We start from the raw sequence: 26,461 nt of genomic DNA on the forward strand, positions 1-26,461 counted from the left end.
TCGCAGCAAGGGGGCGTGGTTTCGAGGACGCGGTACTTCCCGATCGGGATCGCGGCTCTCTCCTCCCAACTTCAGGTTCAAATCACTCTCCTCCCAACTTCAGGTTCAAATCAAGCTCATCCTTCCTTCTCCACGGTGGGAAAATGGATGCTTCGGAAGCAGCGAAGGGCTCCAGCTCTAGTCCTTGCTCGAGTTTCGCAGTAGTCTGCTCTTTCTTGGTGCGATATGGACCAGCCTTGCATCTTCCGGAGTTGACTTTCCCACAGATGGAGAGGTATCTTCAGGAGACATCGACAGGTAAAGGGGGAATGGCAGATGGTCGTGGAAAAAACTGCGACATGTGAGGAAGAAGAGAGTATTTCGCTACCACCACAACACCAGCATCATCATCATCATCACTGAGTATATTGCCAGTGAAGTGTGTCAGAAAATATTAGCTAGTTGTTACCAGCTTGTTGTAGAAAGCTAGTTGGCTAACCTAGGGGTTTTGATTTGGAGTAATTGAGGCTCAATGTTGATATGGCTTTCTAGCTAGCCAGCTAAATTTCGAATTGCCAATTGATGTGGTGTAGCTAGCATGCCATGCAAGCCCACTGCAACCAACACATGTGAGCTATGTTGTCAGGTGTAGGCTAATTTCTCACACAGCTCTTAACGCAATCGGGCATGCAAACCAATGGATATACAAGGGTGATTAACACGGTATTATAAGGAATATAGGTTGACCACAAATACAAGTGGCGTGGATGTTATTTTAGCATAGGCTACCTGAGTTTGTCAATTACAGTAGGCATATGTGCAATATCAACTAACCTAACGTAGCAAGGTCTTTGCTAGCTACATTCCACACAACCAGAGATATTGTTTCAGTCGTTTTCAGATTAGAGGCCACTTCATTGTCTTCAAGATGTGACAGCTATCAAGCCTTGTGCGGCTAGTTCTATTATCTATCCATGGGCGTAGCTAATTTAGCTATGTAGCTAACGGCTATCTCTAGCTAGCTCAAGAGCCTGGCTGGCCTCACTGATTCTCTTGCATGTTACTTGTTCACAAGTGTCACTGTCTGACATTTTTCTGTCACTTGCCGTTTTACATTTTCTGAATTGACAATACAAGTCTGCGATGGCCCCAGAGGTGTCTACACCATGTCAGAAAATATTCTGAAATGGACTGAACAGCGGATCAGAATAACATTAAAATAGTAGAGTTTGTAGTAAAGTTAGCCTATTGATTAAAAAAAAAAGTTAAACCACCATTCAGATTCCCTCTTTATTATCATTAAGTGAGTCTGACCTGTCTAACTGTGCTGTGATTCTGATCAAGCTGTGTTCTTTCTTGTGTTCCAGTTCCAAAGCCCCTGGTGGAGCTTCACTTGAAGCTACTGAGAAAGCTGTGTAAATCTGTGGCAGCTGACAAGTGGGAAAGGTACCTGGCCAAGGTAAGAGAGAGTGTGTGTGCACGCGTGGGTGTATATGTGTGTGAGAATGGTAAGTATGTCTTCTTGTTAGGGGCCGGGTAGTCTCACATAGTCAGACCTATCTCCACACTTCGTTTACGCTATGCCAGCACTGGAGACAGGTCTGGCTGGACATTTTACCATTCTGCAATAGGGGGGGAAAAAACACAGTATTTCTTTAAACCAATCACAGTTGTCTTGGGCGGAGCCAGTCCCGGACACAGCGATGGTGCTCTTGCAAAATAGTCTGGATCGAATCTGATTGGTGCCGAGAGAATCTCTCGGCCCGAATTAGATTAATTTGCGTCGCCAGTCTCGCCACTGATTGGGCAGTGTGACAACGAATGACAAGGTTTATTGCCAAAACCTACATCCGTTGAGTCAGAATAGGGGCCGGGTAGCTTGGCTGCCAGGACCTCTTGTAATGCCAATATTCAGAATCTTACTAGGAAGTCTGACTTCCCATGCATGAAAAATCACTGAACTTTGCACATAGGTCCAGTCCTATGCCAAAAGTCCTCACCTGGCATTGTGGGCCAATAGTCCTGATAGTGGTGCTACAGCAACTGTCTAAAATGTAAAATGTTGAAACAAATCAGCCGTACATGCTATCACTTTGCAACCACCACCAAAATGTAGGCCCAAGTAAGCGGAAACATCCATATGCTTCGAGCTGGCATTCCCTGTGTTTACGGTATTACATTTACGGTATTACACAATAATGCGCTGCTGAAACTTCACATTTCAAGTTGCTTGCAACAGTTAATTTTGTAATTTAATATAAGATTGCTATTAATAAACTGAGCTTAATTACAATAGTGTGTATTTTCCATCATATGTTGCACTGTAGTTCCTTCAAAGTAAAATACTTTTTTTTTTTTTTATGTGTTGGGGAGGTGAAATACCGTACCGTAACGTACCGTAATGCAAAAATCCATACCGTCTCATCCCTACTCCATATACAGTAGCCTAGTGTCTCACACCTAAGTCTTTGTAACATTTCCTCACGGGAAAGTGTAACAATCTACAGCTATACCATTTTTGGAGGAATTAGAACACAGTGACTTAAGTGAAGCAAATTGGGTTTATCACAGAGGGAGGTGTGATATCACAGATGCACAGTTTAAACCAGTGTGTTGCCTGCTGTCTCTGATCATCAACTAAGGTAGCACTACCTACAGTATCTGGCTGATAGAACTGACAATTAATGTAAAATAATATGCTAAGAGCCTTGCCATCCGATAAACACACTTTAGCTAGCTAACTAGAAATTGGAAATGCATAGCAAGCTGCTATGACAGTCAGTGATTAATGAAGATAGAAACATCTAGTTAGCTACTTAACCTGAATTTGAAAGCCACGGCTATGAAGAGCATAGCTAGCACTTAAGTCACATAACCTTAGCTGTAGCCACAGACGCTAGTTATCAAGCTTGCTTGTAGAAGCTATTGTATACTGTACAACAGTCACTGTCTGGAACGGCAGCCGTTATGAAATGCTACACTGCTCCGTCTAAACATTTAGTGCTGAATCTGAGATGAGTGACGAGAAGACAGTGAGAGAGAGGAGCCGGGCTTATGTGGACTTCAGCGTTGTGCATTGTGTGTAAACTGTATGTGTGGGCGGGCATAGAAAAAAGCCAAACTAGAAATTGTAGTTCCAAGCAGGAAGGACCAAATATCTAAAATTGACGTCAAACACATCATTTGACATCATGGGTTTTGGTTTTTTGAAAGTGAGAAAAATCCTTTTCCTCCTTGATCCTCAAAATGCCTGGCCCTGACTCTTGAGCTATAATTATTTTTACTTCCTCCATGTATTTATCTTCTAGGTATGCCAAGACCTTAATAGCACCTGGGCATGGGAACTAGAAAAGAAGGGTTACCAGGAGATGACCATGGAGTGCAAGTCCAGCATCCTGAAAGTACGATCCCCTGTCTGTCAATTGTACACATCATTTCTCTTCACCAGGGTTCAAAACTAACATTTTCCACTGATGGCGCTGGTGCTACCTTTTTTATTTGGTGGCACCAGCACATTTGCACCAGTCGCACCAATTGTTTTGACGCTGCACGTCCCCAAAAAACAGACCTGATTAATCAATGAATTGGATAAAAACACAAAATATACAGCTATATAGCATAACAGATATGCTGCAAACAATGCAATTTCTCCTTGCTCACTCTATACAGTAGCCTAGTGTCTCACACTCCTAAGTTTCTGACATTTCCTTTCCCTCCTCACAGGAACGTGTAAGAGTCTACAGCTATACTATTGTTGAATGAAGTGAGAGTAGGCCTACTCTATGGCACTGGGGCATCACACTGCCTTTTCAGTGTCTTACACACAGTGTTTTATCACATAGAGGTGTGGATGTTACTGCAGATGCACAATGTAAACCAGTGTTGCCTGCTTTCTCCCATCATCAACTAAGGCACTACCTAGTTGGCTGATACTGGAAATTAGTAATGTAAATATATGCTGAGATGGACTTATCATCAGATAAATACACTTTAGCTAGCTTGCTTGTAGAAGCTATTGCATACAACAGTCACAGTCAGGAACTGCAACCGTTATGAAATGCTACACTGCTCTGTCTAAACGTTGAACGAGACGAGTGATAAGAAGACAGGGTGAGTGAGAGAGGAGGCGGGCTTATGTGCACACTTCAGCGGTGTGTGTGTCAACTGGCCTGGCTGTCAGAGAGACCGGGGAGAAAGCGCAGCGATAGTGCGGAAAATTATGAATTGATGATGAAATTCGTTGCCATCCAGTTTTATCATCGAATTGTAGACTTTTTTTTTTTTTTACTGGCACCAGTGCGACCCATTCAAATTTTATATCTCATTACCCCAAAAAAGGTTGCAAATGCAACCACTTTGGTCGCAGTTTTGAACCCTGTTCACACATTGTCCCACCACTCCATTGCCTGGGCAAATGTATAATATATATTTTATCCATCGCATTGGCCTGTTGTCCTCTCTCTCTCAATCCTCACCTCTGACCTCAGTATCTGTGCGAGTGTCAGTTTGACGTCAACCTCAAGTTCAAAGTGGCCATTAACGAGGAGGAGCCCGAGCGCATGCGCCTGCAGCCGATAGGCCGCGACCGGCAGGGCCTGATGTACTGGCTGCAGCTGGACCAGGAGCAGAACGTCAGGCTCTACACCGAGGAACAGGACGACACAGAGGGATCCACCTGGAGATGCATCGTCAGGTAATTCAGAGGATGGGACTCCATCTCAGATAGTACAAAGTCCCCTTGTGTCCTTCCCTTCATCTGCATTGATCTGTATATATTAGGTTGTACAGGTCACTCAGTTTGAGGAATGTATATTCTTTATAGTTTTGGGCCCCCTAGAACCTAGGTTGCATTCCAATTGTTGATATTTTTCCTTGCCTTATTTTTTAAAAGTCACAAATTTCAAGGAAAGTATCCAGGTGACGGCAGCTGAGCTGCCTTGATGAAAGGAGGTGACAGATGAAGCTCCTTTCCTTCCTTATATATAACAAATTGAAAACACCCTTTATATGGCTGACCGCCCCTTCCGGGCCGTCAAATCACTTCACAATTGGAACAGCAGCCCTTATCTAGTGAGGTAGTAATCTAACATGATCTGTGTGTTTACAGCTCATCAAAGACTTCTCTGTTCTCTGTTTGTGGTTGTGTGTTTGGCTCCCCAGGACCAGGAACGACTTGGCTGAGGCTCTGGAGCTTCTCAAGTCACAAGTGGACTTGGGCAAGACGGAGAGAGAGAAACAGGGAGGGTCTGCCAGCGCCAGCCCCAACCCTCTGGAGAAGGAGAGGAAGGACAGGGACGAGGGTAAGAGGAGGGGAGAGGTTGTGGATGGATGGATTGATGTATTCTCCATGTAAAGGACAGGAGAACCAGGGGGAAGCGCTCAGCGGAGAACCTGAAGCCCAGGCTGGAGTGAGGGGAGCAGGGCAGGGGGCCGAGGAGAGGCAGGGGCCCCTGAAGGCCTCGTCAGAGCTCCAGAAAGAAGGGATCAGGCTCAAAATTAAGATCCCTCCACAACAGAGGAGTGCTAAGAGGGAGAGAGAGAAGGAGAGAGAGGAGCAGAAGTTAACTGTAAAGAAAGACAAGAAAGCTGAGCCTGATGGACAGACCAGGACTTCAAAGGTAGTGTAACGTGACAGGTGGTAGAGGTGTTTGTCCGTTAGACTTGGCCCAGTGTTCCTATTACCTATCACCGTATACATAAGCCCCACAATTCGCCGGCAACCCTAAAAGGCACTGAACAGAGGATGGCCGCCGACAGCCCTTGAGTACCCATTCAGTCGTCTCCTGGCTGGCCAGCGGTGTCCGGGCCAGCCCAATCCTCAGTTCAGTCCGTTCAGGTTGGAAGCAGGTCATAAAGTTCCATAGTAATCCCAGGCAGAAATGAGCCCAAGCAAAGTCTGAGTCTCTGCGAGTGGGTCAAGAATGGCGCTTTACCACAGCGAGTTACTCCGATGCACACTGAGCACCTACCAAGCATCTCTCTCTCTCTCACCTGAGGATCTCTTTGTCCCTCTCACGCCACACCGAGACCACACCCCCTCACAAGCTCTTAAAGGGGCTCACCCAACATCCAGTACTTCCTCAGTTACCTGCATTACTAAGAGGCCCACTAATAAACATGTATACAAAATAAACTACCTGGCCTGCGTATCACTGCTGTGACACTCCTAGATTCCCCTAGAGTGCAGTGAGGACAGGGAAGCGTCTGCACATAACAGTAACCTAATCAATCTCTGTCTCTCTCACCTTGATACAATGCTGCAACATGTATTTATGTCTGTGTTTCTTTGTTTGAATTTCCAGGGTAGACGGAGACATCGAGGCCCTCGATGGTCCAACCCTCGCTCTAAGAGACGCAAACAGAATGAGGGAGGGGTAGAAGGGGAGGAGGAACAAGGAAGAGAGGAGGGGAAGGAGAAGGAAGAGTGTGGCACAGTGCTTTGCACTGCAGCCTCGCATCAAGAAGTCCTGGGTTTGATTCCCGCATGGGACACTGTTGGCACTGGGGGCATGTTCTCCACAGGGCTGTCAATGCTCAAGTGTGTTATTTCCCGGGCCTTTCTGTGTGGGGTTTGCATGTTCTCCCTGTGCTTACATGGGTTTCCTCCACACAAAAAAAGAACCCCAATATAAAAACATGCAGAACAGATCGCTCTCCTGTCCTATCCCTGACCAAGACTGGACATGAACACTTGGATTGGTCCCCCAGCACTGTAAGGGCACGGATGGGATGAATGCGACTGACCGCTCCTGCATGCGCGTGTGCTGTGTGTGTGTGTGTTACCGGTATCACAAACTGTATGAAAGATGGTGAGTGCTGAGGTCTGATGTTCAGTAACTTTGTAGGCTGAAAAGTTTTCATTTTCGTTATTATGGGGTGTATTTGAAAATCCCTATGGGAAAAATACTGAAAATAAGGTCTGTGTTTAACAGTGTTTTGTTCTAAAAGTTAAAATACATAATTGAAGATGGGATTTGTGAATTTTGAAGCCCTTAGTTGCTTCTGATGTCAATGTTGTTGTGATATGCTAACCATTACTGAAATTAACTACATGAATCGAATATCTTTCAGACGTGCCGCCATTGTTACTGGGCAAGCTTAAAAATGCATGTGAAGCTTGTGTATGTAGTAAATGGTAAATGGACTGCACTTATATAGCACTTTTCCACCTTAGCGGCGCTCAAAGCGCTTTTCAATGGCCTCTCATTCACCCGTTCACACACACATTCACACACCAATGGCGGCAGCTGCCATGAAAGGTGCTAACCTGCTCATTGGGAGCAATTTGGGGTTAGGTGTCTTGTTCAAGAACACTTGGACATGTGGACAGTTGGAGCTGGGATTCGATCATTGAACGACACGCTCTACCAACTGAGCTACAGCCCCCCTGGAAGTAGCTAAGTCTGTCCATTGAAAAACAAATCAGCACATATCTTAGTTACAAGATTGAGCTAGCCAGGCAGTTTTGTGGTTATATGTGGTGTTGGGAAATCCCACGATCTCTAGTGCTAGCTCATGCTATGACACGCGTAAACCGCAGGAGAATACATGGACTCGTGTGCAGTAGTTTCAAAAATTGTTAGCATATCGCAACATCGACATTAGACTACATTCCACAATGGTGGGAATGCTAATAAAAAATGACGACATAACCTCACCACTATAAACGTGGATTTCATTTCATTCATTTTCATTTAAGAGTGTGAAGATGGGAGTGACTCAGATGCCACTAGCCAATCAGAATACACGCCCTACGAGGACCCCTGCAGTTACTGTGGTCGTCTCAACCACCCCGAACTGGTGAGTTGTGTGTTTGTAAAGTGTGAGTAAATAATAGTTTGTCTGTAAGCATGCTTACGTGTGTGTGGTATCTTCACAGATCCTGCTGTGTGACTCCTGTGACAGTGGCTACCACACCGCCTGTCTGCGACCACCCCTAATGATCATACCAGACGGAGAGTGGTTCTGCCCACCTTGCCAGCACGTACGTGTTCTACGTATGTATCCATACACACCAGGGTTTTGCGACTCGTACTGTGTGATCATTTTCTCTTCTCCCTGGCTCCTCTGCAGAAGCTACTGTGTGAGAGACTTGAGGAGCAACTCCAGAATCTGGACAGTGCTCTGAAGAAAAGAGATAGAGCAGAGAGGAGGTATAAAACACACCAGCAAACTAGATCACACACACACACACACTCCTCATATAGTGGTATTTATACATTCTTGTTCTCTGTGTTCTCCTTCTGTCCCTGTAGGAGGGGACGTTGGGTGTATGTGGGGATCAGTGTTGAGAACATCATCCCGGTAAGTTTACACTCACACACTCAGTGACATGGCACCCCTCCGAAATACCTGCATTCTGAAGGTCCGCCATTCTGAAAATTACCGAAGCTCCACCATTCTGAAATTATGATTTTCAAGGCCATATGTCAGCTATGTGATACCAATTATGTCTACATGATTTGGGGCGGGACATTACACTCCATTTCCAGCTTTGTATTGCATGTGAGTGGGGTGATAGGCCTATTTGTGCATAGTAAGCATTCTTCAGGAGCAGTCTGCAAAACAATGGCAGTGATGTAGGTCCATAGATGTTATGCAGTGTAATGTCTCGGCCCAAATTATGTAATTGGTATTCAAATATCTGACATGTTGATCCGGATAGCTAGTAATAAAATTAGCCTACCAGAGGACCTCAGAGTTTCAGCCGGAATTAGACTATCGCGTCCCCGGTGAAAATCACTGACATAGGTACATGGAAAATAGGTCTTTTTTAGGCTCGCCATATAGCCTACTGTCAGGTCTCTGGGACATAGGCCACTCAGTTTTCGGAGTAGCAGACCTATTTTAATTTTCGGAATAGTGGACCCTTATCAATAGCGATTCCAATGAATTGAGGTCAATCATCGGAATGGGGAAACTTCGGAAAGGCGCTCGGTTCCCCACACACTCACTCACACACACACACACACACACACACACACTTGAACATCGCTCTGTGTTTCAGGAGGGAGATGAAGAGGAAAAATCTGAGAAGAAGAAAGACACAAAAAGGAGCAAGAACCTGGGAAGGAGGTTGACCAGGACCAGGAAGAGCATCAGCTACAGGTGTGTGTGTGAGTGCGCGTGCGTGTGTGCGCGGGACACATGGTACTGCATGATGCATTGCAACACCTGATGTCATGGCAACTATATTCCAGGTTTGATGATTTTGATGACGCCATTGATGCAGCGATTGAGGAGGACGTCAGAGAGGCATATGGAGGAGGTGAGAGCTGGAAGAAGGAGGGATGAGAGAGAAGAGGAGAGATGATGTGGTTAGAGGCAAAGAAAAAGAAGAATAACCTTTGTTGATTTGTTGAGTTCTAAACGGGTAACATAAATACCATGTATTCCTTTATTGCTGGTGTAGGAGTAGGACAGGGCAAAGAGATGGCCAACATCCTATCAGAGGAGGAGAAGGAGAGGCGGCATCCAATCAAAGTCCAGGCCCCATCCAACAGGAACAGGAAGAGGAGGAGACTGAATGATCTGGAGAGTGACAGCACCGCCGCCGAGAGTGAGGACGAGTTCCAGCTCAGCAGCAGGTAACACACACACAGTCGTCATCTCTATATTTTTAAGTCTTCATTGTTTACAATTTCTGTTTAGAAGCATTCTTATCCTGGCCTGGCTTTGCCAGACCCAATTCGCAAAAATGTTAAGGGTCTGAAGCTGCTGAGTTTATATTCCATTTCCAATGGGCGTTGTACCGTAGCCTGTACAATGTGAATTATATAATCACAATTCTTTAGGCCTATTTTCCTGTCCCATCTTAAAAAGTTTAATACTCCTACTTTAGAACACACCAGAACAGACTATTTTGAGTCAGAACAGACTATTTTGTTTTCATAAACAGACACTGGAAATAGATTTCCCTTGCCAGAGACAAAAAATCAAATTGTTATTATTCTGTTTCACTTATATTAACTACTATTAATTATTTATAATGTGAAACAAACGTGTATGCTTCTCAATTGTTTATTTGTTTAAATAGAATATTATTAGATAATATTAGATATTCAATATCCACGAAATCCCCTGATTTATTATTTGGCTATTGCTGGAAGGTGTTCCCAGTAGGCAGTGCTGATATTTGCCGACACAACAGATGCAGACACAAATAACCTACCACTGCTTGGAGGCTGGAAGTGGACATCTGTTGTTTTTGTGTGTGGCTGAAAGCCAGCGCACCTATTATAGTGTTTGTCCGGTTATCACTCCCTCCCTCCCTCCCTCCCTTACTCCGTTACTCCGGACAATGTCGGCCTGCATCTCTGTTGGCACCACAAGAGGAAGTAGTCCCAGCACACCAAAATCAAGGACACCAAAACCAACTTGTCGATCTCCACTGCACAAGTAGAGTAGTGGTCAGAGCATTGGACTCCCACCCGGGAGACCGAGGTTCAAGACCCGGTGGGGATGACTTTATGGGACTAAACCCCAAACCTCCACATGTTCATCCTTTCACTCCAACCTTTACCCCTTGCCTTATAGGTCAGATCTTGTCCCAACCCCAACCTTTATTCTAACCCCAACCCACACTAGGGACTGGAAGATGGACACCAAAACCAACTCCACCGCTACTCTTAATTCCACACGTAGAGTAGGGGTCAGAACATTGGACTCCCAGGCGGGACATTCTCAGAGATTACTGTCTATGCTGAGCGAAACTCCTCTCGTCTATATGTAGCTAAACAAATGCTGTTGTTTACGTTTTATACATCTGGTGGACTTCCGTTTCCCCCTTAATGATACGGACTACTACCACCTGGTGGTGTGAAGTTATTTAATCTCACACAAGCGCAGATCTGAGGTTACACTTGGCTACTGGCACAAAAGGGAATCCTGTGTACCCCTACCTCTCCTATTTGAGAGTAGGCTATTCTCCAAGGCATGGTGAACTCTAAAAAGAGAAATCAAAAGCCCTAATGGGGTCTTCCTTCCTTTCCTACTAAATTATAAATAAATGCAGAATATAAAATTACAAAAATCATAGTTTGCAAATACAGAGCAGTTTATTTGTTACATTGTAGCAATAAAGAGCAAAAATTGAAGAGAACATTTATGCAAGTCGCTTATGAAAATGTAAGTACAATAATAGTGTCTATATACAGAATAGCAAAATATTAAAAATATACACAGTATCATGTATAATGTGAAGTGAAATGCTATGTAATTAACCACAAGAGGCAGTAGTCCCAGCACACCAAATTCATGAAAGACACCAAAATCAAGCATTGGACTCCCACCCGGGAGACTGGGGGGATGACTTTATGGGACTAAACCTCAAACCTCCACATGTTCATCCTTTCCCTCCAACCTTCACCCCTTGCCTTATAGGTCAGATTCTGTCCCAACCCTTATTCTACCCCAACCCACACTAGGGACTAGAAGAAGGACACTAAAACCAACCCGTTCATCTCCACTGCACAAGTAGAGTAGTGGTCACAGCATTGGACTCCCACCCGGGAGACCGGGGTTCAAGACCCAGTGGGGATGACTATGTTATCATCAGTGTAACTGCTTTAGCCACTGACCACTACCATTAATGTTATGGAAGCTGCTGCTAGTTGTTGTGAGCTCATGAGCTAACTGGCTATCCCGCTCTTATTATGCTGGATTAGAATTGGAAACATTGGAACTGATGTGTCCAGGCGACAAGACCTATCTTAATTTATCAGACATTATTTAATGTCATTTCAATTCACAGCTATTTCAGTGGCATGACTAGCTTCCGTCCTACCAGTCCTGAACAGAAACAAGTGATGTGGGTTTTGTAAGGGTTTTTGAGACAGAATGCCACCAGTTTCAGTAAACCATATAAGGTTTGATTCGTGCTCTGCAAGTGGCTGATATCAGTGTATAATTAGATAAGCTGCCGTGTAGCAGGGACACAGGATACAGGGAGAGCACAAGCAGCCCAGCACTGGACTAGAGCCACACACCGCATAGAGAAGTTGAGGGAAGGTCAGGGGTCTCTCAGTTGACCATGCAGTCAGCAAAATAGTCGTCAACAGGGAACATTGGTCAATCCAGACATTGGATATAGGTCAGATCTAATCTTGACCTAGGTAATGTTTCATCAATGCTTCATGGCCATAATAAAGAATGGTCAGCTGACAGCCTATATTAAGCTTCTCCACAGAACCGTATAAAAGAGAGAACACGGACCAAGGAGACTTACGTGCGCTTACCTCGTAACTCATGAAGGCTTAAACTATCTTACGCTGGCTTTAGCTTAGCTTAGCAAGCTAGCATGCCACCTGTTGCAACATCTGCTCATCTGTTCACAGGTACGTTACATTGTCTAATCCTGTTACGTAACTATGTTAAACTAAGCTATGTCTGAAATCAATATTGATCCAAAGCCCAAAGCTTTGATACTGTATGTTTTTGATACATGCTTTTGATGATGAATAAAACAACAGAAAGATTACTCTCTTCTCAGCATTCATTGACCAGTAAGGTTAATCAGGTGATCCAACATCAAAATGGCGTTGTCGGCAAGGATTGTTAATATTATAAGCTATTATTACAACTGAAAAACTCTGATAGAGGCGCAAAACAAGTATTTTACCTATGCAAACAGCGCGCACAATAACAATGTACAGGAGATCTGCTTTAAATAAGCCAAATCAAGAGTAAAAGTATAAAATGCTTATTCAATCAAAAGAACCTGTTGGAACTGATTAGTTAAAGGTCAATGTATGTTGAACGAGAAAAATGCCAGATTTAAGCTGTGTGAGAATTTGCATGAGTTTGAAGTGTGAAACAATGGTCACTAATTAACAGGATAACGATGCTTAGAGTATGTATGTTTGAGCACCAACCGCCAGTCAGTGCTATTTCCCAGAAATTCGATAAATTTGGAAATGAGTGAAGTAGGCTAGTATAGATTTTCCTTAGAAGTGAATGAAATACAGACGCATTGTTAAGATCTAAGGGAAAGGACCGACCGCTGGCAGCTGGCCAGGACTGACACAGTCGTTTTCCCTGCGTTGTAATCAAAAACAGAAAAACAAGGGACCCCAGATAGTGACTTCTCGATTGGATGTGTTGATTATAAAACTGCAGATTTTAGACGCATCACCTTGGCAGAAAAGTGGAAATAAAAACGATTCCGCGGGGAAGGAATGTAGAGACGGGGGCTGATTTCATGGTAGAACGGTCGAGAAGTCATTCGGTCATAATTGTACCGGTACCGTTAGGGAGGGGGATTGGGCACCCCTGGACCTAGCGGTAAACAGACGGGGGCGGGGCCGTAAGGTCCCGAGGACACGCTAAATCGGTACATATAGTGCTGGGGAGACGACTGAAGGCCCCCGTGTCTGGTGAAGTATGAATTAACATACTGCTCTGGTACCGTCTAGTCAGCACTGTGTCGCTGTTAAGGGTGGTTGGCACGGTGTGGTACGTGGATGACAGTCCACACCTAGCAGAGGGGCGTGGTAGACGACCTCTGTGAATAGGCAAGGCTGGTGAAAACGGTCAAAGTTCTAATATCCATAGCCAAGTGGAATTAGGATCAGACCGTCGGTTCTGAGCTGGGTGACTAACAATCATTACAGTGTCCGGGATCGCTATCGACTGGGTCACCGGCCGGTCGGGTCGCAGATGGCAGTAAGACCACGAGATGGCCGCCGCGCTCGGCTCAATGTACAGTCAGGCCACTACAAGCCAAAAGCGAATGTGTTAGTAGGCAAGTAGTGCTTCTGTGATCGGTGGGCTTTGAAAAGAAGACACCGGGAAGCAGAAGGTTGAGTGCTCAATCTGGGGGAGCCCGGGCTGAGGCCTCAAAAGGGAAAGGGGTCTAGCCCAGGACTGCGCCCTGGGTGGGAGGTCTGAAAGACTCAAGCGACCTAATTTGATAATTTAACCGCAAACTAACGGATACAAACACCAGACCAGGGAATTCGAAAACAAGTGACATTTGTAGGTTACGCCAGATTCCAGTAAATGTATTGTAGTTGAAAAGTGTCAGGAAATACCAGAAAAAGCGAGTGACGACTAAAAAATGATAACAATGTTTATGTCTGTCATAAAAATAACTGTGACGATGCTTAAAATGCTAAGCGCTACAGCTATGCTAATGTGCTGAAACTTACTCACTAAAAAAGCCAGCTGATTTGAATAAAGTGCTATTATAACGCTTTTGGGAGATCAGGAGAGTAAGAGGCAGGAGAGCAGAAATCTTCAGGGTTGGTGTGTGCGTCGGTTGGGAGTTACACACAATTCTTAAGGCTATTAATAGCAACGGCCCCGGCTCAGGGGGGCGGGCTAGCCCCCACCCCTCTCTCTCACTCCCTCTCTGTCTCTGTCTCTGTCTCTCCCTCTCTCTTTCAAAATTACAGTACCCCAAAGAATATTGAATTGAGCCAAAACTATGATTAGTTGTTAGTAAATTATGATATTAAACTATTGAAACTGCATTTTGAAATACCCTGAAGATATATATATATATATATTATTTAAAATAATAGGAAACTGGCTAATGATGATTTGAGTACTATCTGCAATAATGGTGCTTGTCTCCCCAGACGCTCGGGACACCTATTGTCCTGAGAAAGAATGGGGAGGACAGGTCATCAGCTTACCTGGTGGTCTGCAGTACATTGTGTAGATGACTCGGTCGTCATAAACCAAGAGGAAAAAGTTACCCCCCCCAGCACAGCTGGAAGACACTCAGTGGCCACAACAGGTATATATATAGTACTGTTTTAAGAATTGGCACTGTAACGCGTGTGAAATAACGTAACAATATCAAGCGATCAGAATCTACAGAACAATAGACTACTTAAGGAAATATTGCTGTAATGTGTGTACAACATAACAATAATATGATTTCCTAAGAGTATTGTTCCAGAGTAAGGAGAGACGAAGTCGTGAAGGAAAATCGATTCCTGTGCGTCTACCAACGTGGTTTGATTGGGCCAACGCCGTCACCGGTGGTGAATGGCGCGCAGATTTAAGACAAATAACTGACCCAGTGATTAATTGGTTAATCGCCTGGGTGCCACCGCTCCACGTCTTCCATCTTGCAGGCTCGTAGGAAGGCACGTGATTAAGGTTTCTGATCAAAACTTTAATAATACGACGTAGCTGGGTAACATCTGTGAAGTGTATTTTTACCTGCAGGATGGACAGAGCGGCCGTGGTGAACCAGCCATTGGGTCAAGCGAATACAATATGACTACACAAGAAATGTTATCTCCATTGGAGATAAATATTTCTATTGACATACAATCTAATAACTGACTGAACTAACTTGTGAGGTGCTCTGGAGCCAAGGTCCGTTCTACGATGGGATTGTATTGTCCATCGTGACTTGACGTCCGAGAGCTGGAGACTAACCATCAAGATTACACTGAAGAGAGGATCAGGTGAGCTGTGAGTGAGTAGCCAATTAACCAAGTAACATGCTTAACCTGACTGGAAATTACTGTTAAAAAGTAATAGGGGAAGCGTAGTGACTAGAGTGACGACTTTAGTGACTACCTATCCCTGATGGGAAAGTAGGCAATGACTTATTTGAGTTATAGGGAAAGCAAGAAGCAGTAATTAAGTGAACTATTTAAACTCAGTGGAATAGGCGGGACAAAGAAAAGATTAGTGTGTACATGAGGGCAACGAAGAGAGAGTAAATACTATTTGCTAAATTATATTCTAGACTAACTATCCCAAGCGAAAATCTCATTGGAAATCTAGTGCCCTGCAGGGGAAGGAATTAGTAATATTTTATCTTCTGCAAAGTCATTTAGCAAAGAGAATTATAAAATCATTCTTTTAATAAAAACATTGTCCCAATTAGTGTTTGCTCTTAGTCAGGGTAGTGTTAAAAAGCAGGGCAAGACATTGTTTAGAATAATTTATGTTTTTATTAGGAAATAGATGTAAAATATTAGAAATAGGTATAGAATGTTTTTTTAAAATAATAGTGTTAGTTTTATAAGCTGAATTGTTGCTAGAATAATTTATATTTTTGAAAATTTTGATTGAACTGTCCAAATCATAATCAGTCGATTTTCACTCACTATTATCACCAGGAAATAATGAGAGAAAGGAATGTGGAGAGAAAATCAATGACTATATGAGAAATTGAACAAATTGTTATATTACACTGTTGTACAATTGTACTATTGAATAAGGAATTTGTTAATCTGTTGTTAAAGTCTCTGTGTGCAGCAGAAATAAAATTGGAACCAGACCAGTCGCGCAGCAATGGAGGTCAGGATACCAACATGAACCGTCGGTATGGTAATTAAGACTTAAGCGCAATCACTTGCCATTATTGTCATTACCATTGAATTGTTGTATTTTTACTTTCATCTTAGAGCTGTACTAACAAAATATTATACTGAGGTGTTAATTTGTGTGTTTTTAATTCAATCCAAAGGAAGATAGAGCAACATGGCAGAATCAGAACAGAGCAGTACATGAATGCCAAGACAGGTGTTGAGCACACATGTGGAAATTGTCCTGGCAGAAACGAAACATCTCTTTCTAGCCTGCATTTACCACTGTGTAAAAGCCAAGTGGGATTGTTGACCAATGTTGTCTCTCTCTCCATTACAGAGAGGGGGCGGGGTCAAGGCAGTAGTGAATGGAGACAGGCCACAGCGACAGGAAGCAGGTAGAGTAGAGAGCGTCAGAGATTATCAGCTGTTCATTGTTTGTGAAATCTCATCATACCCCAAAGGCCAGGTGTGACCATGAGACATGCTGAGGTCATCGCCCAAAAGAATGTGTACCCCAACGAGGCTGGCGCCAGACGGGGGAGGTGATTGACGGGTGAGCCCGGCGGTTGGACTGTGGGGTTCCGGCGGCTGGACGATAGGGTTCCGAAAGGAGGCCTATGGTTCAGGTGCGTGGAACATGGAATGTGATGCCGCACGGGGCAAGGAGAAAGGAGAATGGCACCTTACCCCCAGCCAGACCTCTGGGAGGGACACAAAGGGAAGGCCAGGGAATGGGGTTTTGAAAAATAAATAAAAATAAGATAAAATACAATAAAATGAAATAAAAATGATATAATAGAAACAGTGAAGAAAGATAGCTCTAGAACGCCAGGAGTATGGACATTAATTCTGCTATGAGTGGTCAATGCTTTGTGCTCCACTAAGGAATTAAATTATTAATTACAGTCCCCATCTAGGTATATTTAGTTAAAACATGTCATTAATTGTCCACTGCATTATTTTGATAATTTCGTGTCCAAGGGGGGGATTGGTTGTATTTGCCTATGTTGTTATTATTATTCATCTTCCACTAAAGTCTAACTTCTCGTGGACAACACATCAGCGAAGATTGTCATAAAGGATAGATGTAGTGTGATTTCTTTCAGAATTTTATTTCAGAAATTGGATTTTTGGAAAATGTTTAATTCTGTTCTCTGAAACCAACACTACATTACCCACAATCCAACGCAAGCTCCACCAATCGGAGACATCGCTGTTGGCAAACATACCTAGCCCCTGCCGAGGATACATTAGATCTTCAGACTGTCATTCACAAACTCAGTGACCAGAGTGTCATTAAGATTGAGCGACAATGCATCAAAATGTTTTACAATACAAAGTACTGTAAACAGCTGTCTCTTTAATTTGTTGAATATATTATGAGACGTTGATCACTTAGGCCACTCATCCACACTTTAAAGAGCAGACCATTAGTATATGATGCAACATCTATTGTTGTATCCTTTGTTTCAGTGTATACTTTAATCAACAACGATATTTCATGGGCTATTGCATATACCACACGTGCAGTGTTTTATGATGACACATAGTCTATTTGTAAAACCAAACGTGAGTTGTTGTTAATTAGCTCAGTGAGATAGAGGATGTTGTTTGGTGTCAGAAGTTACAAGTTCAATCCTCAACTGATGCAAAATGAACATTGGGATGTCAACTTTCTTGTTATCTTCATATTCTCTTGCTCATTGCTCCAAAACTTGCCTGAAATTGCCTGGCCACGCCTCACTGTGCGTAACAACTTTAGGTGTGGTTTGATTTTGGCAAGGTTTATTTAACTCAAGTTAAAGTTTTAAATAAGTTCTATTTTGATACCAACCAAGCAGCAAGTTTAAGTTAATGTACAGACAAGGCGCTGGTCCGAAATTTATCTGCACAACAAGTTTATCAGAAATGTATAATAACTTTAATTTTTAATTGGAACAAGGGAATTGCAAATGTTTTTGCTGAAGGAATTGTACCCTAACTCCTACGCTATGCTGAGTTCCAGTCTCCCCTCTACCCAAAAGTAAATGTGGACATCTGTAACCTCTGCATTGTGCTGAAGTTCCACTAACAAAGGAACAAAGTGACTCTTGAGCCAAAGACCATCAAGGAAAGGCGTCTATGGAGTGCCAGTCTACCCAGTCTCCTCTACACTCTACTGGACTGATCGGACAAAGGACACTCCTATGCTAGGGAGTGTGAGTGTTAAGGATCAGACGGGTGGTAAAGGACATTCCTATGGATGCCATCAGACGAGTGGCAGAGGATTAGACGGTGACCATCAGACGGGTGGCAGAAGACTGAACGTGTGCCAATGGATCCGACGGGGGAGGAGGAAAAACAGAAGGACTTCAACGGACATCGCGAGGAGGCAGAAAAACATGTCCGTGAGGATGACTTTTCTTAATGCATAATCACTAATATATACATATTGTCATTAGTTATCTGTAACAGGACAAAGCAGTTTATTTATCTGTCAATGTACGAATTTTTGTTTGTTTTGTTTAACAGTCTTAAAAGTGTTTAACTGTCTTATGTTTTAAGAAAAAGAAAAAAAAAAATGGTTAAGGACTGTGACTAACATGTGGGTTTCCTCTCCACATGTGTTCGAGAAACTCTCTCTCGCGAGATGGCTTGGCTGTGGGGTTCTGGACGAGGCAGTGGAAACTGGCGCCAACTGTCCCATGAACATTGAGGACAAAGACGCAGGACTCCGCTCCCTACTCCAACCTACAGACAACGCTAATGTTTTCTGAATAACAAACACAATTCTTTTGAAAATTGACTGTGTGTTTTTGAGTTAGCATCTATTGTCTGAAGTTATTGTTTAATGTTAATTGTTGTTTTATTGACATTGTTGAGTTAAGCTAGCAGCCGATGGTGAAGTATTCACTGTGACAGTCTTTAGACTGCCAGACGGGGGTATCTGATGTGGGTTTTGTAAGGGTTTTTGAGACAGAATGCCACCAGTTTCAGTAAACCATATAAGGTTTGATTCGTGCTCTGCAAGTGGCTGATATCAGTGTATAATTAGATAAGCTGCCGTGTAGCAGGGACACAGGATACAGGGAGAGCACAAGCAGCCCAGCACTGGACTAGAGCCACACACCGCATAGAGAAGTTGAGGGAAGGTCAGGGGTCTCTCAGTTGACCATGCAGTCAGCAAAATAGTCGTCAACAGGGAACATTGGTCAATCCAGACATTGGATATAGGTCAGATCTAATCTTGACCTAGGTAATGTTTCATCAATGCTTCATGGCCATAATAAAGAATGGTCAGCTGACAGCCTATATTAAGCTTCTCCACAGAACCGTATAAAAGAGAGAACACGGACCAAGGAGACTTACGTGCGCTTACCTCGTAACTCATGAAGGCTTAAACTATCTTACGCTGGCTTTAGCTTAGCTTAGCAAGCTAGCATGCCACCTGTTGCAACATCTGCTCATCTGTTCACAGGTACGTTACATTGTCTAATCCTGTTACGTAACTATGTTAAACTAAGCTATGTCTGAAATCAATATTGATCCAAAGCCCAAAGCTTTGATACTGTATGTTTTTGATACATGCTTTTGATGATGAATAAAACAACAGAAAGATTACTCTCTTCTCAGCATTCATTGACCAGTAAGGTTAATCAGGTGATCCAACATCACAAGCCAGCCATGCACATAAGCCAGGCTTGACCTGGCCTGGTTACATTACATATTTACAGGGAAAAATTGAATTACAAAATAATTTGATTGTGCAGCCACCATGACACCCATTGTTCATTGGCGATTTCGTTTCAATTTCGGCCGGCAGGAGACGGGGGCGTCCACAGAACCTGTTTAGAGACTTTGACATGGAACCGTTATCAACTGTTGCAGACCAAAATGCCTCTGGATGCAATTGAATAGACCTACAACCAATCAGAGCAACGAAATGTGGGTTAGTCGTCATATCATTGTATCAAATTGGTGCAGTCGTTGTACCAAACCCGCCCCATATTAGATAAATGGTTGTGATTGGCACAGCAAATATCTGCTGGGTGGAATTCAGTCGAATGGGAGCGTAGAGAAACAGGATGTGAGCTCATGTGATCAGGATGGTGAAGTCAGGCTATTCTTATACAGGGTGACTCACGAGAACCAACAATGGGTCAACAATTTCACAGGTTAAGTCAAATAAGACAGTTTGTGTTTGTACATGTGTCTTCAGTTCGGAGGAGGAGGAGATTGCTGTGTCTGGTGGTGACGACGATGATGCAGGCAGCGGGGCGGAGCTAGGCTCTGTAGCAGGAAGTGATGCGGACAGCTTGGCAAGTGGACCCGGCTACTGGCGGGCACTGAGGCGGGCACCTAAACGCAAAGCCAGCAGGACCCAGAGGAGGGGCAGGAAACGCCTACGCAGGCGCAAGAGAGGGTCCTCTGATGAGGACGAAGAGAGTGAAGAAGCTTTGGGTGAGAAAAACAAAAACAAAACATGGCGATTCAAAAGAAAATGGTTTGTATCTTCTCTCTCTCTCTGGCTTTTGCTCTTTCTCTCCGTAGACTCCGACAGCAACGGTGACGGGAAGAGACATGGTTTGAGGCGGAGCCACAGGCAGCAGGTGAAATGCTGCGAGTCGTCGGACTCTGAAAAGTCCCAGGTGTCCGCCAATAAGGATAAGGTTAAACCATGTCCATCACTCCAATTCCTCTCCAGCTCCTAGAGCGAGGGTTAGTCTCTACTGTTACCATGGTTATTGATACCCCCTTCAGCCCTGGGGATCAGTGTTGAGAACATCATCCCTGTAAGTATACACTCACTCACTCATACTTAACACTATTTCATCCTGTGTTGCTTGTGTAGGAGTATGATGGGGCAAAAGACATGGCCAAATTCCTATCAGAGGGAGAAGGCGAGGCGGCACCCAATCAAAGCCCAGGCCCCATCCAACAGGAACAGGAAGAGGAGGAGACTGAATGATCTGGAGAGTGACAGCACCGCCGCCGAGAGTGAGGACGATGAAGCACGATGAAGCTTTTCCTCTGCTCCAAGAGAAATTCCTTTGATTGAAAATAGTTTCTGATTGAAAATAAACTTTGATTTAATATAAACTCCTAGATTGTCTGTGTTTTCCTACCCGTTGTAATGAATAGTGAACATATGTTACAAAGCAAATAACATTTCAGGGGCCAGGCCACAGTGCACATTTTGCACTGCCTATGAGACTGATTTGTGTTCGAGTTGAAATGTCTTTGTTCAGCTGTAACAGTGCAACTCATAATGAGTCATGACTTACATGATGTCCTGTGTAAGAGTACAGTAGTTGATTTTGACACTTGTTTTATACTAATTTGTTACAGACAATAACATTTTGGTATAGAATAAAGCCATGTGACCCAAAATATGACATTTATTTGGAGTGGGGCAAATTGGGGGGGGGGGGGGCATTGTCGTAATAATATTAACGTACTGTCCGATTTCCTGACATTCTATTCATCTTTAAATCTACCTGCTTTAACACCATAATCAAGGGTGAGAAGGACAACATTTATTTTCAAGAACCAAATCTCCAACCTAATTTACATATTTGGGACTACAGGCTTGTTGCTTCTTGTAAACTGCAGTAGTGTGGAGGCCATTGTTGGTTGTTTGGCACAGGTGAGGAACAGCCTGGCTGGAGTGACATCAGCAGGTGGAGTGGAACACCCCACCCACCTTGGCGCCCTGGCCAACCAGCCGATTGTATTCCGCAACGGCCTTCTCCGTCTGGAGCACTCTCACCTCCACCCCCTTCTTCCTCACGAAGTCCAGGGTGGGGGACGGGACCTGGGAGAGAAGGGAAAGATGAAAGGATGGAACCTGCCAATAATAATGGTCGTTTCAGGGGTAGTCATGAGGGGTTGGGGTGGTGGGAGACAAGGTGGTGGAGGTAGCCCCAGCGAGGCACACAAGGGGATGGAGATACCTGCAGCGCTTCACTCATGCCCCTGCCGATGACTAGGGTGTCCACTCCCTTCTTCAACACCTCCTCCAGGTCAGCAGGCTGAACCCCAGGGTAATGCTGGTGAGAATTACAGACAACACCTGCAATTAGGACTGGAATGAGTTCATGATTAATATACTTAAAACGCCTAATACGTACTACATTCTACGTTACCCTAAGGTAAATAATTGAGTTACTCCTCGAACATATGGTTGCTTGCTTCCCTCTCTCAGATGTTCCAACTTAATCTACTCACGTCAGTCCCGGTCTCTCGCCAGTCCCATGCGCGGCTACCCCCGGGCCAGACCTTGCAGTCCTTGTAAGCGGAGGAGCAGCCTTTTACCTTCATATGGCCCCAGGAGAGGGACGCTATCTCTGGCGACGACATCAGTCTGGCGCGGGCAACTCTGCAAAAGATCACACGTTGCTGGGCAAGTGTCAATTTTAATTGTCCTCAGAGGGCAATTTGTTTGCAGCAAAGGAGCATAAAACATGGAAGCTCCACACGGATACACGCAGTATTGGATACACAGCTACTGTGAGCACGTTATGACAATTGCAGTAGAACAGTAACAAAGATAGTTGGTCGCAACACCAAATTAGTTTTTATTTATGTTTAAATATCAACGGAGACGCGTTGTAAAACCAACTGCGTGTTACCTATGATCTCGAAGTAAACAACAAACAAGCTTCTGTTCCGACTACGTCATTAGGTACCCTGGTTTCTGAAACCAGTGTTGCCGGGGTGGGTGGGATTTTACTTCCTCGGTAGGACAGCTTTACTATGTAGGGCAGTTTCTCAACCAGGGGTCCATGGACCCCTTGTGGTCCCTGGCATAATTACAGGGGGTCCTTGGAAAAGTGTTTAAAATAAATTAATAAATGTTTTTTTTTATGTAGCAAAAATATGTTTAAATAACATTGCATAAGCCCATCATGTTTAACAAAAATCAATACTGTCTTAAAATGAGCCAATAGGCTAGGCTTATTTGCACACACTCATAACTCTCTCAGAGTTACAGCGGAGCTAATTTTAAGGCTGCTTCCCTTCATCTTATATATCAATTATATTGTTAACTCCACATCTGTACTACATCAAGTATTATTTGCTGATGACACAAACTTGTTTTTTTCCCATATGGATCCAACAACATTTGAACAAATCATAAACAATGAGCTAGTGAAAATAGATATCTGGTTCAGGTGTAACAACCTCTCTCTTAACGTCAGCAAAACAAATTACATAGCCTTTCATTCCAATAAAAAACCTGACATCAAACAAATCTGTCTCACCATAAATGGACAGAGTATAAAAAGAGTCAGCTCTACAAAATTCCTGGGGATCATCATTGATGAATTTCTGAACTTTAAATGTCATATCGATGCCTTAACAAAGAAACTGTCTAAATATACTGCTCTGTTTTTTAAGTTGAGACACTTCCTTACACTCTGCACTTCTCACTATATACAACTTTATTTGAGCCTCACTTACATTACTGTAATATCATATGGTGTAACACATTTCCAACATATTTACAAAAACTAAAGACTCTCCAAAAGAAAGTCATACGTGCCATATCATGGTCTGAATATAACTCTCCAACCAAAACACTCTACCGCTACAATCTGCTGAGGCTTGCTGACTACAACCATTATCAGAATGCTTGCATAAACCATAAACTATGTGACCTCATTCCAGTCTTCTTTCCTCACCATACCTATAGCACCAGAAATAAGACCCTAATCACAGGGGAAAAAAGGAAGTTATAATGTACCTGTTTCAGTATTGTATACAGAGGACCACAGATCTGGAATGAGCTTGAAGAGAGTCAAAAAATGTCACATTCTATCTCCATCTTTAACATAAAACTGAAAACACAACTTCTATCAACTTCTATCCACTGATTATATCAATAATCTTGTTTATATCGTCCTGTTCTCCAATGTTATTCTTATTTTATTTATTTTATTCATTTATACTAATGTTGAAACCTAATGTAATAATGAAACCATAATACTGGGATTGTCTCTATTGTTATATGTTTGTTATGTGTCTGTTATATATGTACACTGCTGTTGACTATTGCTACTATGTTTGTGGGTTAGGGTTACTGGGCCCCCTACTAAAAGCTTTAAAGGACAGGTTAGAAATTTAGCATTATAAGCCATGTTATAAGGTTATTTACGATCAACGGCCGATATCAAAGTTTCATCAAACGGTGCACTCTTAAGATATAGAAATCAGGCAACCTTATTGTTTATATTATTCTTCTCCGCGTGATTGACAGGTCGGAAAGGTCTATTAAATACCAGCCGCAAAGCAATCCTAGGCTTCTCGACTTGTTGTTGTTGTTGTGTAGACCTGTGAACCGGAAGCGGCTCTTCTTCTTCTATGGTAGCCTCCAAACTCAGTCACGACCTCCCAAAGTTCAAGCGGAAGTTTACAAACATATGTACTGCGAGTGAAAATGGTTCTATGCTAGCGGACTGCACCGTAGCTAACAAACATATCCTAGCAGGCAGTTCGATCCTAGCAGGCAGTTCGATCTATGTTCCAGGCAAGAAATACTAGTCTAAAAAAGGACTGTTACGAACGTTATATTTTGTTAAAAGATGTGGTGTCAGAAATGGTATTGTCTAAGGAAACAGTTGTTAGCTAGTTTGATAAAGCAACCATGAATGAACATCTTTTGTCATTTGAAAGGGTCCCGGCTGTGAGAGAGAGGGGGTGCCAAGCTAAGCTAGCGAAGGGGAATGCTAATGAATGTACCCTATTGATGTGCTAAGCGGAAATAAACATGTTATGTCATGCCTAAACTGTCTGAGGCGTCCATCATTGGTCAACGGTACAATGGTGTCAGAAGTGGGACAGACTCCTGTGTTAGACCTCCGAAGGCCGGAGGGCGAATCAATATTGTGGCAGAGACTGGGTCGGCACTTAAGTACTCCTCACGATGGGAGCAGTATTGCGCATACTCGGATAGGTGAAGAGTGAACCTGGGATTTTCCACTCAGGATTCTGAGTATGCAGAAGGTCGGAAGGCGTATTGGAACGGCCAAGACAGCCGGGAGGCAGAAAAAGCCTTGCCTTTGCAGGCCTCCGAAGGAGAATTCCAGCCACAACCAGACCGGCTGAAACTCCCAGACCTTCTGGACCTCCCAGACCTTCTGGACCTCCCAGAACTTCTAGACCATCGTGGGAGGAGATCAGACAGATCTCTGATGTGTCAGGATGGACAGAGAACCAGCGAGTCCTCAATCTAGCCGCAACTCTTAAAGGGAAAGCCAGACAGGTGCTCCTAGACCTAGACAGGGAAATAATATCCCTGGAGACAATGACTATGCCCAGGGCCGGCAGTTCGGCGATCACTCGTCGCTGATCACCCTCCGAGACCAGCTCCACTCAAGGAAGAGGCGAACCCAGGAGAAATTGGGGATCCTAGCAGCCGACATCTGCCGCCTCGTGAACTGGGCATACGCTGACATGCCCACGTCGGCCACGCAGTGCCTCGTCTTGGACTACTTCCTGTGAAGCCTATAGCCCCTTCGCCTCCAGCAACAAGTGCGACTCGCCAAGCCGGCCATGATTGAAGAAGCCTTGCGGACTGCAGAGGAAGTGGAGGCCATCCTAGCCGAAGAGGGAACAGCTACCATGACCCTGGCCCCATGCCATCAAGTACGGTCCCTACAGGAGGGCGAAGAGCAACCTCCCAGGCCTGTGCAGGCAGCCCGGATAGAGGGGCCCCTCTTGTGCTAGGGTTGTGGACAGCCAGGGCACCGAATACGGGAATGTGAACAAGCCAGAAGCCGCTCCCACTGACCACGACAGAGACCTCCCTACCAGCCAAGATGAGAGAACACCCCCCAAGCATCAGCCACAACCACCCCTGTGTCGGGAAATGAGCAAGGGCTGGCCTAGATGGGGATGGACCGGCCCATGAAGTACCCCCACTACATCACCATCCTCCAGTTGTTGGATGGGTTGGCCTGGGCCCCAGCCTCCATGTCCCCTGCAAGCTGAACAGTAAAGACTGTGTTGCCATCCCCCTTTCCAAGTGTGTGGTGTACTTGGATGATCTGCTGGTACATGCGGCTACCTTCAAGGGATCCATTTCCAATCTCCGGCTGCTAAAGCACATCAAGGCGGCCAACCTACGGCTGAACCCAAAGAAATGCAACCTTCTGCGGTGGGAGGTGCAGTTCCTGGGACATATCTTGGGGCCCGAGGGAATCTCCATGGATCCCGCCAAGGTC

General features: G+C 44.2%; 2 protein-coding genes across 2 annotated transcripts; one reads left to right on the forward strand and one right to left on the reverse strand.

The window, feature by feature from the left end:
* Positions 1-143: 143 nt before the first annotated feature.
* LOC311307110 (remodeling and spacing factor 1-like) lies at positions 144-21,184 on the forward strand (the record flags this gene model as incomplete). Its single annotated transcript, XM_084435872.1, has 16 exons — positions 144-297; positions 1,347-1,438; positions 3,288-3,380; positions 4,467-4,672; positions 5,140-5,279; positions 5,335-5,597; positions 6,282-6,405; positions 7,688-7,779; positions 7,859-7,963; positions 8,053-8,132; positions 8,235-8,283; positions 8,987-9,087; positions 9,180-9,247; positions 9,392-9,566; positions 20,455-20,954; positions 21,088-21,184. The coding sequence occupies 15 exons, from the start codon at positions 144-146 to the stop codon at positions 20,945-20,947; spliced, it is 2,235 nt and encodes a 744-aa protein (XP_084291998.1). The 3' UTR covers positions 20,948-20,954; positions 21,088-21,184.
* A 443-nt stretch (positions 21,185-21,627) lies between these two features.
* On the reverse strand, positions 21,628-22,901 carry aamdc (adipogenesis associated, Mth938 domain containing). Its single transcript, XM_084442595.1, has 3 exons — positions 22,464-22,901; positions 22,190-22,285; positions 21,628-22,050 (listed from the first exon to the last, which is right to left on the reverse strand). Exons 1-3 carry the CDS (start codon positions 22,593-22,595, stop codon positions 21,910-21,912), a joined length of 369 nt encoding a protein of 122 aa, XP_084298721.1. The 5' UTR covers positions 22,596-22,901; the 3' UTR covers positions 21,628-21,909.
* Positions 22,902-26,461: the final 3,560 nt, after the last annotated feature.

This window comes from Borostomias antarcticus (assembly GCF_949987555.1).
Source record: "Borostomias antarcticus genome assembly, chromosome: 1".
NCBI lineage: Eukaryota > Metazoa > Chordata > Actinopteri > Stomiiformes > Stomiidae > Borostomias > Borostomias antarcticus.

Coding starts and splice junctions, on each gene's coding strand:
- aamdc (XM_084442595.1), bottom strand. CDS start 22,595: ATGTCGTCGCCAGAGATAGCGTCCCTCTCCTGGGGCCATATGAAGGTA. Junction 22,286..22,463: donor GGCGAGAGACCGGGACTGAC/GTGAGTAGATTA, acceptor AATTCTCACCAG/CATTACCCTGGGGTTCAGCC. Junction 22,051..22,189: donor GCATGAGTGAAGCGCTGCAG/GTATCTCCATCC, acceptor CTTCTCTCCCAG/GTCCCGTCCCCCACCCTGGA.